The 15,955-nt window shown below is 40.9% G+C and overlaps 1 protein-coding gene across 3 annotated transcripts in view; it reads right to left on the bottom strand.

Moving 5' to 3' along the window:
• Positions 1–13,397, bottom strand: part of TBC1D8 (TBC1 domain family member 8) — a 40,670-nt gene extending 27,273 nt beyond the window's left edge. For 2 of the 3 annotated variants that reach the window (XM_063126254.1, XM_063126256.1), the window contains exons 1-2: positions 13,261–13,397; positions 2,509–2,664 (exon numbers count right to left, since the gene is read on the bottom strand). In XM_063126254.1, coding sequence (XP_062982324.1) covers positions 2,509–2,664; positions 13,261–13,387 — 283 coding nt within the window. In that variant the 5' untranslated portion in view covers positions 13,388–13,397. The remainder of the gene's footprint in view (positions 1–2,508; positions 2,665–13,260) is intronic. The other variant, XM_063126255.1, reaches the window with a different exon arrangement.
• Between the last annotated feature and the right edge of the window lie 2,558 nt (positions 13,398–15,955).

Raw genomic sequence — 15,955 nt, 5'->3', positions numbered from 1 at the left:
TCAACTCACTTCCACAAGCATTTTTTTAAAATCAACCAATCAAACCAATAATTTGTTTTCCTCTTCTATCTTAATGTACAAGAAAGCTCCTTATAGTTTAGAACATGCAGCTTTCTACGTGCAACATAGTATCTAGGATTGTTGAATACTGACATTTTAGTCTTCAACAAAGTACTTCACATTAAATAGTGGGAATAGAATGGCACAATAACATCAGCATTATAAGGAGTGGGCGTGCAGACACAGATGTAGATTGTCATATCATGAAGACAAGAACTAACACAAGATAAAAGAAGATATATAGCAGTGCTCAGATTAATTGCATTGGTTCAGGGATTACTATTTACAAGGCTGTCTTCATGCTGCCTCTTATAATACCTTTTATTCTCTAGTAAAGATCCCAGAATGCAAGATACAGATGTAGCATGTCAGATAAAAAAAGCTCACGTGTCCTTAAAAATACATGCAGCAAAGGCATGGATCCTTTCTGTTTTACCACTTTTATTTTAAGGGTAAATATAGTGGTTTCTACATGTGTGCATCTGTCATCTCTGATGCAGTTACACATCAATGTCAAGCACAAAAAAGAACTGAGTACAGGAAGTTATCCTAGGAGTCTTGAGTATGTACTTTCAAAACCACACTACCAGTACAGTTTTGTTTCTTGCATTGAGTGCAAAGGAATCTCAGTACTTTTGCCCTTCGCTTTCTACAAGAAGGTTAAAGAAACAATATGCAAAAATCGATCCCTCTAGTCAAGAAAAAGCGTCCACCTGTTGTTTTCCTGACTGCTATTATCAAGCCCAGAAAATTGTTTCAACACTGCTAGTGGCAGTATGCCATGGCAAGCAAATTTAAATAATTTATGGTTTTTCTCCACAATATTTTATAAACCTCTTTTTACGTAGCTACAAAAATGCTTTGGCAGCACACCACAGATCAATACAACATTGATCCTACAAATACCATCCCACTAGGTGGACAAAATAACTTATTTTATTGTATCCTTCTCTAATGGAAAAACCTCTCTCATTTTCAAGCCTCAGAGAGAAAAATGAGAAGGGACAGAAGACTGACTTGGGGAAGGTGATGGAATACAACATGAAAACACTACACCCAGAGGGAGCATATGTTGTGGCAAAGGAGACAGGACATACTCCCTTATATGAGAGACAAGGAAACCTAAATATTATTAATGTAGTTTTCAGATGCTTATTCAAAAAAAGAAATTGAATTATGCTGGTACCAAATATGATAAGACAAGCAGTTCTCTCAAACGCAATATTTTAGAATTGCCTGCATAAAGCAGAGTAGTAATCATTACATTAGACACAACAGAACAGCACTCTGCTAATCAAGGGACTCAAGGTATATTTAGAAAAGGAAATCCAAAGTAAAATAAACCTATTTTCTCCATTTTAACATCATTATAAATATCAGAGGCTTGGTTTCTGAGTCTCCTTCCACCAGATGGAATGTCCTATGTGCTGAATTCTGCTCATGGGATTCCTCTAAAAGTAGAAGGTCTGGGCAGGGGGAGAACCCTTCAGCATTTTCCTTTCCCCCTACAGCTCCTTGGATCCCATAATAATCTGCTCCACAGGGCTTGACAGACCCTCTGAAAAATATAGGATGAGCTCAAGGGGGAGGGAGGAATTAATGGAAGTCACTTCCTCCCTTCCACCAGCAGAATTGTCTGCTGGGTCAAAAGCCCTTCTGTGAATGGAAGGAGTCCTTCCATTTGCAGAAGGGAATTCAGGATCTAAGCCATATGTCTTGAACTGAAAACTGCAATTCTGAATCCTAAGAACATTCTGCACAAAGGCATCTTGCACTTAAGCTTTTGCCAAAGGAATCCTAAGAACAGGCTTCTGTGTGAGAGCCTCTGTGCAGTTCTGCCAAAATGCACCCATCCTTACAGCCCTTTCTACTTCAATCTGATGTGTCTTCAAGATATACCAAGAGCTTGTGAACGCAGAGATTTCCAGGATACTTTCATGCCAGAGATAATCTATCCTGCAACAATAACGTCCATTCAGAAAAGTTACAAAGCTTGATATACTACAGCTGTATAGCTACTGCGAAATCCCCATGTGATGCATCTGATGCTGGACTGCACTGTTTCAGATTGTGGGGTGGAGTGGGGTAACGGAATGTTTAAATCCTCCCGATCATAAAATACTCTCCTGCACATACAAAGCTACCACATCAGCAAGAAGACTATAGGCTTGCATAACTGTTACAAAAATTCCCAGGATACAGATGAGATGTGTGTGTTCCACTCTGGAAAGACATGGTAGTGTTTCTCATGACTGAATGCCTTAGGCAGTTTTAAAGTTGTGTCAACAAGCCTTTATATTATCCAAACCTGGAAATGTTACAAGTTATACTTGTTAAATAAGCCTTTATCCACACCAACAGTGTTATTCATTGGGGTTACCTTCAGCTTCTTTGACATGCAGACCACAGCATGCTCAAACTCGAGTTTTTGTGTGGTATGCAACTCACCAGTGGCTATGGCCCAGTAAACTTCTGATCCATTCAGTAACTCACCACATGCTATGGCAGAGTAAACAGGCGATCCTGGCACTTGAAGTAAAATTCGAAATGGAGCAACACGTGCATTTGAGTCAAGTACAGCATCCAGAGCACCTACCAGACGACCTGAACAAATATACAACAGAAAGAAAAAAAAATGTTTTAAAACCTCACTATTGACGCTCAGTATAACAAGTTAATCAAACAAAAGTTACATTAAAGTCCTCCAAACTCAACTTGCACAAGAGAAATATGGAACAGAAACAAGGTCATAAAATAAAGTGTACCAGAAAGACCAGATATGTCTTATATTTATACAAATGTAGTCAGTCTGCAATGTTACATCTGAACCAAAAGCTTAGCCAAGTTTGATTAAAGTCTGAAATCCACAGTGTTCTGAAGTCAGAACACTTAGCTCTTCTTTTTCAAAAATCTGCTTTTTGATTTTGTTGAAGATATAGCCCTATAACAAATGGCTTTTGAGATGGATCATCTTAATACAGCCTCATTAAATTACTGTCAAGGCCCAAACTGTAACTCTCTATGTGCACTGGCCTTACTTTCATTGCAACATGTGCACACCAAGTATTTCTTTGAGACTGATGATATATGCTAGTTCAGCACAATCGATCTTTACAAGTTGTACAGGAGTTGCGCCAACCCCCAACAGCCACAGAGCAGGCCAAAGTATCTTAGCATGGTGAAACCTCCAGGCGACATAATGCCTTCTTTTTCCAGGGTCTACTTCTTGTGTTTCTGGTTCAGTAACAAGATATTCAACCACTACTAGACAGACCTTTAATCTAACCTTTAAAATGTCTGGAAGATTGCAGCCACAGATGCAGATGGAACAAAAACACTACATCAAATGAAAACACCAGTAATAGCATGGGATGGGAAAGGAAAATCCAACTCACTTTTGTTTTTATTAACATATCTTTAGTATAATCAGAAACCAGTTTAAGTATTTATTTTCAATATTTATATACCACCCAATAATGAGAGTTCTCTGAGCAGTTTACAAATAAAAACCCCATAAAATCTAAACCAGAATAAAATATTACACCTAAACCAGAATAAAACCAGAATACCAGAACAACAACACAGCTGGTCCTTCGTCTGCTGCCAAATATAGACAACAGGCAAGCTTCTCTTGGGAGGGTACTCCATAAACGGGGAGCCAACACTGAAAAGCCCTCTCTCTAGAAGTCACCTGCCAGATTTCATTTGGAATTATGAATAAGATCAGATTATGATCTTAGGATCCAGGAGGATGAGCCCTAGTCAAAATTAGTATTTCTCACTTTACTCAAAATATTACAGCATCCTGCTTTAGGAAGGCAAATGCTAAACAGCCCCTGCCAATCTACATGCTGCATAGGTACAAGTAGTATCAGTGCCTTGGCCTACATGAATATATGACCCAGTTTGCATGTACCAGCAGCAAATCATGGGTTAATTACTACCGTTGCATGCGAACAGCTCCTAAGATTAGATCACCACATAAGGATGTGATTTGACAAATATCAAAAGTGAATCCACCACAGAAAGTCAAATGCATATACTTCTTTTATTACCTGTTGTGTTTAATTCCTCTTTCTCCTCCTGAATGACTGATCTCAGCAGCCAGTTCCTCATTTTATTTTACTTCAAATTAATCTTTCCATCACACTTAACAGTTAAACATATAAAACATACAGTGGAAAATGGCTTCTACAGAGTAGACAGAACCTGTGTTTCAGTGTACTTGTTTTTCTTCTCTATTTTCAGTGTTTTAAGTTTTACAAGTTTATCATAATATTACAATTTAAACTGGCCCTGTGCTTGCAAGAATTGTGCTTGTTTCTGTAACACATTCAGTACAATCCTAGACACATACTTGGAAGAAAGCCCCACTGCGTTCAGTGACGATTACTCCCAAGTCAATGTGCAAAGTATTGTGTAGGGTTGTATCCAATGTAGAAGCTGTGCAAGGATGCTCACATAATGGAATTTCTCATCCCCTCTTCCTTCTTGCAGCCCCTCAAAAATGTCTCCTGAGAGTCAGGGGTCCCTTAGAAAAGACCTGGGTTGGGGGTGGGATTTCCCTTGCATGAGCATTGTTGTGAGCACTGCTATGGATTACACATTTTATATATTTACAGCCCTATTATATGCACGTTTCCTCAAAATCCCCACTGAATATAATGTAACATAGTATGCATTAACCGTGCATAAGCAACTGAAAATGTAGGAAAACAGTGGCTGGGTTCACACATGACAACCCATACTCAAGGTTGAGTGTGGGTTGTCGTTGAATCATGGGTTGTGAACCCAGCTGTGCTAACAAACCATGGTTTGTTAACCACAAACAACTCACAGTTCACAATCCAACAACCACCTATGGGTTCTCTTTTTGGGTGGTTCGTGATTAACAAACCATAATTTCTTAGTGCAACTGAGTTTACGCAATACAATGATTCAATGAAAACCCATGGGTTGTTGTGTTTTGTGAACTCAGTCATTGTTTCAGTCCTATCACAGAAGCATTTTAGTGCTTAAATTGCTGTCAACCTGCCAGCAATTTGGACATTACAGTAACAGTTAAGGAATAAAATTTGATTACTCCATCTGCACAACACCTGTAATGACAGCAACAGCACCTCTGGGACTTCAGATGTGGTTGCTTCATTTATGTCTTCCTTATTGAATATTATATCTAAGGTATTCAAGGAAACTGAAAATATGACTAGCTCTCTAAAACAAAATTGATGCAGCATACTATGCATATTTTGCATTACCAAAATACTTCAAACCATACTCCCCAAATTACCTTTCACATAAAACTATTACATTTTCAGAAATTCTGTCCGGAAATGCATTTTCTTAAAATGACATCTGTGTGTTGTGTGTGTGCATGTACGTACATGCGTGATTTTTTAAAATAGTTATTTATACATAAATCAACAGGAAAAAGAAGGTTCTTTCCAGACTTAGCAATTGCAGAAGCAGCTTCTTCTTTACAAGGCTGTGCATGTAACCTGATATGCCGCATAATTGCCTGATTAGCTTTGCTTATTATTTTTTTTAGCTGCTGTGCTGGAAAGCTCAGTCTGCATGTGGCTGGGAAATGGTTGCAGGGAGAAAAAGCATGCATACAGGACTGAGCTATGAATCATGAAGTCTCTAATTCAAATGTAATCTCTGTCTCACAAGGTGACTTTAGGCAAGCGATTCTCCCAGTCTCAGACCCAACAACTGAAATATGGGGGATAATACTTATATTACTTACAGGCATGTTGTACAGATTACAGCTAGCAAATGTATATGAAGGGCTTTGTACACTTGAAGACTATGCAAATACAGCTACCAACACTGCTGATTTTTAGTAATTTGCTCATATACCCTCATGCAGCAACAACTTTTGACACCTTTAGCACAGTGTGCAGATTTTCTAACTGTCCAACCTTTGATGCAGGGGCAATATAGCTTGAACAGTATCTCTTCAAAAAAGAATGCAACAAGAATATCTGACATTTTATGTGGATATGTTCCAGAAGTCTAACGGTATTCACCTGTTACGACAAATACAACATAGCTTCATGATAACTTACAGCCTAGCAAATTTATTGGGGCATAAGCTTTCATGAGCAGAAGCGAGCCCACTAGATCCAATGAATGATGTATTATCTCAGTTGTGAGTTGTGCTAGGGATACTAGGGATGTGCATCGGATTTGTCCAAAGGTCAAACCAAATCAGGCCCCTTTGGACTGTTTCTGGTGCTTTCTAAAGCGAAGCAGGCTTCCCTCCAAAGTGACCAAAACCAAAAGAAGATCACTCATGAGGCTTCATTTGCAATTCGTTTTTGGAAACACAGAAAGTATGTGTCCAAAAACAGCATTGTTTGCTTTCATTTTCTAACAACCGATGGTGGTGGGAGAGAGGAGGAATGGGGTTAAGTGACTTACAGGTCCACCTTCTAATCATAGGACATATTTTACCAGGGGCTCTCCAATCACTCATTGTGTTTTGGGAGAGGGCAAGGATTAGACCATGACATGGGCATTCTTCGAATTCTACCAGGCTTCACTCTGGGGGGGGGGGGGGAGCCTCAAATTATTCTTTAATCATCTGAACTCTTTAGACCCTGTACCTAGCCTTCTGAGATTTTGCAGGATTCTTGCCTGCAGAAACTTCTATGATGTGTTCCATCATCAAAAAACTCCAAACAACTATGAGGAGAGAGAAGGGGAAGCCTCCCCCAAATTTGAGAACTTTTCTTCCACAAACGGGGTCCAGATAGTGATCTCTTTCACTTGTAATCCTTCCATGTTTTCCCACCGCTTTCCCCCACTTCTTTCTTACTGCAGAAAACCTATTAAATGATGGATTTATTTATTTATTTAAAACATTTGTATCCCGCCCTATATCATTAAGATCTCAGGGCGGCGTACAGATAAAAGCATACAGTATAAAACAATAAATATACACAGCTAAAAACAAATTAAACCATGAACCAAGTTAAAACAATATAGAATTTAAAAGCAGTAAAAACAATTAAAACAGTTAAAACAATGTGCCATCTTAGTGAATTTAACCATTAAAGGCTTTGTTAAAAAGCCATGTTTTCACTTGACGCTGAAATAAAATCAGCCAGGCCTCCAAGGGGAGGGCATTCCACAGTCAGGGTGCCAAACAGAGAAAGACGATATATTTTTGCTCTGAGTGCCTAAAAACTATTAAGCAAATTAAAAATAATTTTCATTCTTCATCTATTTTATTCTTTAAATGAAGAATAGTAGGGATTCACTGTAACTGTGAATTGATTTCTAGTATTATACTGCTAAAATTAAGGTTTATTCTGTTCTTTTTGTCTCTCTGTTCTGATAGAGAAATTAGGCTGCAATCCTAAACACACCTATTACAGAGTAAGGCCTATTGGAAACAATGGAACTTACTTCTGGGCAAACATACATAGGATTGCACTGTTTACTACTTAGACCTCTCTTTATAAAGAAGACGTCCTCCAAGTTCACCTTATGGCAGGTTCACACGATCACAGAGCAAAAAGAGGGTGCAGTTCATCACAATAACCTGTGCCTGGAGATGGTAATTATGCTAATTAGGTGTCTCAAAACTGGCATGTACAGGGAGGGAAAATAATCTACCATGGTTTACTTTCCCTCCATGATCATGCGAATTCAGTCACTGTGTAAGCTTTTATATTTGAACACCAAAAGCTGTAAATATTTACACTTCAGACCATTATTGTTTTGTGCATTTAACTTTTTTCTTTCTTTCTGGCATGGACATGAACAAGGACACAGCTAAAACCCATTTGGGCTACCCTAAGCAAGACTATGTATAGTATTTATTTAGCTTCTATATAAAACAAATAGGTATAATGTATTCTCAGCTATGCAGAAAACTTTTTTTTACTTCACACTTGTAAAGGTCTGTCACTAAGCTCAGTAGTACAGTCAAAATATTTGTGAATGTCAGCTATTAAGGTACTTCCCAGTCATTGGCCAGGGCCTAACTCTAACAGCTGTGAAGACTATTTTTAGGTCTGAAAGTGAATCTCTCTCTACACAGCAATTAAAAATGGCAAACGGCATTTACCTTCCACAAAAAGCCTTATGGAGAAGAGATAACAAACAGCCAGTCCCAGGTATATTCAATGGGAGAACAAGAAATATTGCCTCCCACCCACCCAAATTGAGATCATTAAAGTATTTCCAGACTGGATATGAAAAGGGATCCATTTGAAATGGAAGTGCTACTACAAGGACTGGTAGCAAATATTCAGCAGTAACAGGCCATAAAAGTCTTGATCCAGTCTGTCACATGTTTATCATAAGACTTAATTTTAACTGAAGTTTTGCATGAGTCTTATGAATTCTAATCTCATGCAAAACTTCAGTTAAAATTTGTTTCTGATTCTACATACATTTTAGCTTTATCTAATTCAGTACATGTGAACTGTTAAGTGTGCAAGACCTTGTCTATGCCTGACATATCTCACAGCAGCAAACCTGAAGTCATGGAATCAAACCCCCATACAGACTATTAGCTCTTGCACCCGCCATTTCCTTAATTACCTTTGCTGCGGTGCAGGTTGCAATGTCGTTTAAACCTGGCAAGATGCACAGCAGGGGTGGTTTCCAAACCATCCTGCAAACCATGGCTTTTTGTAGAGATTACAGAGTAGTCTGGAAGCCACCCCGCCGCTCACCTTGTTGGGTTCAGATGACATGGCAACCTGCACTGCAGCGAGGTTAATTAAGGAAATGACGGGTGTATGAGCAGCATGTGCGGGGTGGGGAAAAGAACCCAGGGTTGCTTCTTTTCCTCTTCTGATCATCCAACTCCAATCAGTGTGTCCTAGGAAAGGAAAGTCAGAAAGCAGTACCCTTTTTTCTTTTCTTTCTTAACTGAAAGCAATATACCCATGTAAATGCCTCTGGAAAACTGCAGCATTGGTGCCTAAACACTAGCAAGCAACCCAAAATTAAGGGCCCAGCCTAGCCAAAGTTAAGCATTTTAAAGCCTAATTGATTCCAGTATGAGATTTTTCAGCACGCACTTATGTTTTTTATTGAAATAAATTGAATTATTTATGGTATCAGATGGTGTTTTTTCTACAAAGAACAACTATGGCATCACCACAAAATGGCTCATATGGAGTATGTGGCTGGTCATAGAATGACTTCCATGGGGGCCTGGCTAGTCAAGAGTTTGGGGTGGGGAAGTGACAAATGGTGAAGTTGGGAGGGGAAACATTTATTTATTATTTTTTACAATATTTATATACCGCTCCCCATTCAAAATTTTGGAGCGGTGTGCAAGATAAATTAAAGACTTGCTTCCTGCCCTACCCAATCTTCTTCCGCCCACACAGCCCTTTGCTCTCTCTGCCTCTGCCCTTCTTCTTTCTCCCTCTTCCTAACTCCTAGCCTTGTTCTTTCTCCCCCACTCACTTTACCTTGCTGTTTCTCTCCACTCTCAGCCTCTAGCGTCACTATTTCTCTATCCCAACCTCTACACATCACTCTTCCCCTCCACCGCCTCTAGCCTTGTTCTTTCTCTCCCCTCTGCCCTTGCTTTTTCTTTCTGTCCATTAAACAGCTGGACAGAAGCAGGTTTGGGAACAGGAAAGAGTTTAAGCCTGTTTTAGATTGCAAGAAGCACTTTGAACCAAATTGTGCATTGCTTTTGCTTGTGGTAACTTTAAAAATCTAAATGGTGAACAAAGTAGTTCAGATTATTGGCTTTTGAACAGATACTTTCCCAAGCAGTATATACAGTGTTATGATTATATAAATACGTTCGTTTGGTGCAATTCATGGATTTACACATGTGTATTGTCAGGACAGAGAGTATTAGGAACACAGGTAAGTCTTCACATAAGATTTCTAAACTACAAATTATCTGACCTTATATTTATTTATTTATTACATTTATATATCGCCCCATAGCCGAAGCTCTCTGGGCAGTTTACAAAAGTAAAAAACAGTAAACATTTTTAAAAAACACACACTGTATGCTTGAAGGGACAATTAATAAGATTTGTTGGAGACGAATAAATTTAGATATGGGAAGGAAATGAACTGGGAGGTGGCGAGAGATCTGGATAGCCAGATGTCTCAAGTTCACAAGCAGAACATGAAGCCAATGGCCATACCCTTTGATGTGTCTCCACCACTTAGTATTCATATTGCCACTGGACATGTGGTTCCATTTAACTATCACAAGTAATAGGTGCTGATAGTCTAAGCCCCCAGGAATTAATCTTATTCTTTCTGAAAAACCTTCTAAGCTAGCATCCATCACCGTATGCTGAGACAGTGAGTTCCAAAAGTTATTTATGTGTGGTGTGAAGTAGTAATGTGTGCAGTGCTTTGGGAAGCCATCTCTGCAAACATGGGAGGTCTGGGGAAGAGAAGTGACCCAGACCATGGCACTGCACTAATACTGGAAAGGGGGAATTATTTTAAGGCATTTTGCTTTTAGTCCCTCTCTCTGCCTTATATACAGTTTATGGTCTTGAACAAGGCACCAGTCTCTCAGTCTCACTAGTTTGCTTTCTGTAAAATTGTTGTATTACAGCAGCAAGTGTGGGGTCAAAGGATCAGTAATTGCCATTTAGGACTAAGACCTCACCTTGTATTCAGTTTTGACTCCATCTCATTCAGCATACTAATTCCTACAATGGCCAGCTTCTGTGAAGCTTACAAGTAAGAAATTGGGGCAACAGCAATCTCCTGTTGTATCTCCAGACTTTGTTATTCAGACGAATACTGCCTCTAAGAATCATAGAATAGCAGAGTTGGAAGAGGCCTATAAGGCCATCGAGTCCAACCCCCTGCTCAATGCAGGTCCATTTCATGATCGTGATTGGTAGAAGGACCTTCCATGAGAACATATGGGGTGGAGTAGAGAGGAAGAACATTGGGTGGAGCGAAAGAAAGCTGTGATGGGAATGGTTTGGCAGGACGAGTGGGACCTGTAGCATCCCCAGTTTTTGGAGGAAATAGCTGCCCCTGCTGTATGTGACAGTATATTTTAATCACAACGTAACTCCAGACCTGCACTGGGCCATAAAGCTAAATGATTATTGTTACCTCGGTTGAAAAGCCCAGGATCATAATTGCCTGTGGCAATGGCACTTCAAGATTTGGGGGGGGGGGGGGATTCAGCATGGTTACCACCAGATACAGTCTACATTAGAATGGCACTTGTTGCCCAATAGTGGAAAACACAAGGGAGTTTCAGAAGGCAGCAACAATTTTTGCATGCTGTGTAAGCAGCTGCTGTGTCATTAACTTCCCAAACATCACTGTATTAACAGAATGTCAACATGTCAGTGGTGCCCCCCCCTTGACGATGGAATGAGCTCCTCACTCAGGCCCACCTGGCCCAAACACTGTCATCTTTTCTCTACTACTAGACATTTAATGACATATGATGGGGCATTTATGCCAGTTGTCTAAACAGGTCTAGTATTTTATTGAAACTGGTTTAAGCTGTCTAAATTGTATTAAATTTTGTATATTTAACATTTTATGCTGTGTTTATATGCCCTATTTTATTATCTTACGAACTGTTGTAAACCACCCAGAGAGCTCTGGCTATTGGTCCGTTAAGTGATGAAATAAATAATATTAAAACTGATAGAATACTTTATTTCTCTTATTAAACTAGATAGTTACACCAGACATCTCCTCCTGATACAATTCATCAGCAGTTTTAATACATGTCCTCTTATGAATCTACACATTCAAGGTATTTGTCCTATCCTAAATAATTAAGGGTGCAACCTGACAGATGGTGAGACTATGCAGGTTTCTATCTAAACATGCACAGGATTATGCCGTAAGACATTTTTGCAATCACTTCTCTCTCAAACACAGGATGTTTCTCTATGTCCAGAAGAATCTGTTCCTTAAGAAAAAATACTTTGTATTTTTGTTTTTCATATTTGACCACTCACTATGTATATCAACCACCATTATGTTAGCTCATTGAAAACAACAGTGCCTTATCTATTCCTTATTAGTTTAGTTATATCAAATAGAAGTCACAAACCATAAATATAAACACACTTTTAAGCCTAAGACTAGTAAAAGGCAGTATTTGTATCTTGCAGGCAGCCCTGCCCATATTTTTCCATATGGAGATTCTGAACTTCAATAACCCTTACAAAATGCCACATATTTTGTTCAATGTCACAGCTTAAATACATATTGCCTTCATATTCTATATCTTATCTTAAGAAGTTAAGTTTCAGCATCTTGTGAACTGCGCCCTTCAAATATTTTTCTCTCAGATTTCCCAGTTTCCCTCTCCTTTTTCTTAACAGCTGTCCCAGGCACCTGAACAATATGTTCTAGACATTTTGAATCTGATTGCCTTGAAATAAGAGAGTGAACTTCAGGGAGCAGAAACCTTTTTATCATATGCCAAGGTGATTTTTTTAAAAAGTGGGGGTAGAGAGACCTTATATTTGCGCACAGATATCAGCTGTCTTTAAACCACTTCCTTAAAATCAAGACCACTCACTATATCACTATAGTTTAACTTGAAGGAAAAGAATGGAAGACACTATTTGCAGTGCACAATCAAGCGCAGAAGAAAGGGGGAAGGTATTCAGGTTCCCCGCTCCTTAGCAGGGGCCTCTTGCTCCAGCCACAGTAAGACTGAACAAAGAACATTGTTTCTCTCGGTCTCTCTCCTTCCCCGGCCCAGGGTACAGCAAGAGAAGCAATCTCTCCAAACACCCCCGCTTAGAACAAGGCAAGGGGATGATGGCTCCCCCACCCCGCCGCCCCATGGAAGTTACTTCCTCCTCAGCCCTGAGTCCGATCAAGGAGTCGGGCTATAGAAAACACAAACACACCCCTTTAAAGACGAACAGCTGTATTGTGGGGTCTAGAGGGGTCTAGAGTCCACTCCATGGGGCAGAAAGGGTCCACTGGTGGGCCTTCCTCTTGAAGGAGGCGAGTTCGGTGGGGCCCCTCCACGGCCAGAGCAACCCCGCTCTCCCTTTGCGGCTGAGAGGGGGCGAAAAGGCGAGATTTATCTCCACGCCTGCCAACCTGTGCGAGGCTGGCCACCCTGCCTCACCACGGCCCACCGCGCCCGCTCCCCACCTAACCAATCCGTCCCCCCGCTCCCAGACCCCTGGGCTCGGGCGGTCCAACCCCCGACCCAGTCAGCCAGCCACAGTCGGTGGTCAGTACCAGTAAAGCGTCCGCCGCCGTCGCCGTGTCCCCGCCGGCGCTGCAAAACGAAGTAGCCGCTGCTCTTCTGGGTCACCCACAGCTTGAGGGCGTTTTTCAGCAGCACCTCCTCGGGCTTCAGCCACATCTTCCCGCCGAGCTGCTGGCCCGCCAGCCGCGCTGCCAGGGGGTCACATCGCCCTGCCGCCGCCGCCGGACCCCGTCACTCCACTGGCGGCGTCGAGGAAGCGAGTCGCCCTCAACCAGCACCGGCCCCGGGGGGAGGAGCTGCCGCTCCAAGCCTTCCTTCTCCCGAGGGGCTGGAATTGCCTTAACCAAAGAGGCTTCGAGAGGAGACCCGGCCGGCCCGCCAGCGCTCTCGGGCGACAGCAGAGCCGCTGCCCCAGAAACCGCCTCATAGGAGTTTCGTCTCCGAGAGAGAGCGGGGGGAAAACCTGGCCTGACCACCACGAGAACCGGGAATCGGAGAGGAAGGAACGGAAAGAGGAAATCCCCTCTGCCTTGTTTCCCATGCAGTCCGCCGGGCTTCTTCGGCCCAGCCGGCTGACATCAGGCCCGCCTTGCCTCAGCCCAGAGAAGGCGGCATTGATTGCGAAGTCGCTGCCTCGTAGCTTTGGCCTCTCCTATAAGGCTTGCCTTTTCCCAGCTCTGGGATATGTGCAGTGAGAACGTTTGTAAAGCAACGTTTAGGTGAACACAAGGAAGCAAAGTGAAAAGTGGCTCTGAGCATGTGCAGAATAGTTTCTTCTTTTACTGAGTAATCCAGCCTTCCCCAACCTGATGCACTCCAGATGTTTTGTACTACAACTCCCATAATCCCTGATCATTATCCATGCTGGTCGGGACTGATGGGAGTTGTGGTCCAAATCATCTGGAGGGCAGAGGGAGTAATCTCATATCTAAGGATGGTGGGTGGGGAGAGAAAAGCACTGCTCCCACATTTGGGAGTGTATGGTCCCCAAAACCTGGCACACGTGTTGTTTTTGGAATGAACCACTGGAAATAAATCCTGTAAGAATGCTACAACAAATCAAGGGATTGGTGCCTTCCAGATGTTTTGGAATACAATTTCTCTAATTCCTGAACATTTACCATATGTGTTGGGGTTTATTGACAGTAATTAAATACACTTTTGCATTTTCTACATCTGTGGTATGAACATAAAACCTTCATCTGCTAGAATTTTTACAGTGGCTCTTCCATTTTCTAATATTCGCATGTGAAGACAAATGGGATGAGGCATCAAAATCCTTCTATTTTAATGTGCAAAAATGCACGGGGTGATATTGCTCTGCCCCCACACTCAAGGAAAGGATGTATATCCCCGTATGGAAATATACCAGATCACAAGTTAGAAAGTAAAAACGGGAACCACCACAAAAATGGTGCTCCCTAATCCAGTCCCAGCGTAAAACCTCAATTGGATGTAATCATTGATATTATTGAAAGCTGCTGAAAAGCCCAGGAAAAATAACAGGAACAAAATCCCCCTATTCAGCTTCTTACATAATGCTTCTTCAGCAAGCCCTAAACTTGTATTGTAAAGGGGTGTAGACAAACAGTGGCTGAGTTCAGACTAATCAACTGGGGGGTGGGGGGAGGGTAATAGGAACAAAATGGGAAACAACCATTGATTAGCGTGTCATCCGAACTCAACCAGTGTCATCCAGACATGCCTGGAATTGGGCATCTCCACATGTTTGAGCATCTTGCCCTAAGATGGTATATCTGAAAGTGATGGTATATCTGATGTGAGAATTATCCAAAACTCTCGTATCTCAAGGTTTTCTTCAACACCATAGCTTCCTTTAAGATAGCCATTATTACTCCTTTCAAGGAAGCCTTTGTTATCTTTTCCGCCCAGCCATACACTCTGCTTCTAGTCACTTTATTTAGCAAGATGGGCAAGAACACAGGTGGTTGGCCTTGTACTTGCATGGATCTTGTCCACTTCTTCAGGCTGCACAACTAAAAGGTATCCATAGTTAACTGGACAAGCAGAGGCCAAAGTCACATTCTATGTATGAGTAGTTGTTGCTATGTTTGTTCTTGTAATATTAACATGTTGCCTCGTGGGCATATAATACTGATTAATTTTACACTGGAGTAGGCCCCACCCAGTATAGTGGTGGCAATTGTGGGATCAGGCTGTGAAATAGCTGTTTTCTGAACTTCAATGCACTTAATTAATTTTACAGCTGGGGAGCAAACTGAACTATGTTACAGCATCAGTAATTTTAGTTGACTAACTGAAATCCTATACATGTAAGTTCCATTAAGTTCAGTGGGACTTACTCCCAGGTTAAGTGTCTATAGGACTGCAGCCTTATTTTTTTTTCTCCTAAGGCTTTGTATTATTATTTCTATGTGATTATCTTTCAACATGTCCTTTATATAGCCAAGATTAGTCAATAGTATTTTGAAATTAAAAAGAAAAGATATTAAGAATGTGTCAGAGGTTAAATTGATGTTAGCTGGTATTAAACGTCTCCCCACACAACTATGTGATAATGTTCTACAATATCCTTAGTGTGCTTTTACTTCATAATTCTAGTTTTATTATATGTTATAATAAAATTTTCTCTCTGTATGTGTCATTTTTTTGTTTTGCTATTTTAGAAACAATAGGCATACACATCATTTTGTGCTCATGAACCCTCACAATCACTCCTTTACTTTCCATTATATCTCATTA

The sequence above is a fragment of the Elgaria multicarinata genome, chromosome 5 (genome assembly GCF_023053635.1).
Source record: "Elgaria multicarinata webbii isolate HBS135686 ecotype San Diego chromosome 5, rElgMul1.1.pri, whole genome shotgun sequence".
In the NCBI taxonomy this organism is placed as follows: domain Eukaryota; kingdom Metazoa; phylum Chordata; class Lepidosauria; order Squamata; family Anguidae; genus Elgaria; species Elgaria multicarinata.
This window is presented reverse-complemented; position numbering and strand designations above follow the sequence as displayed.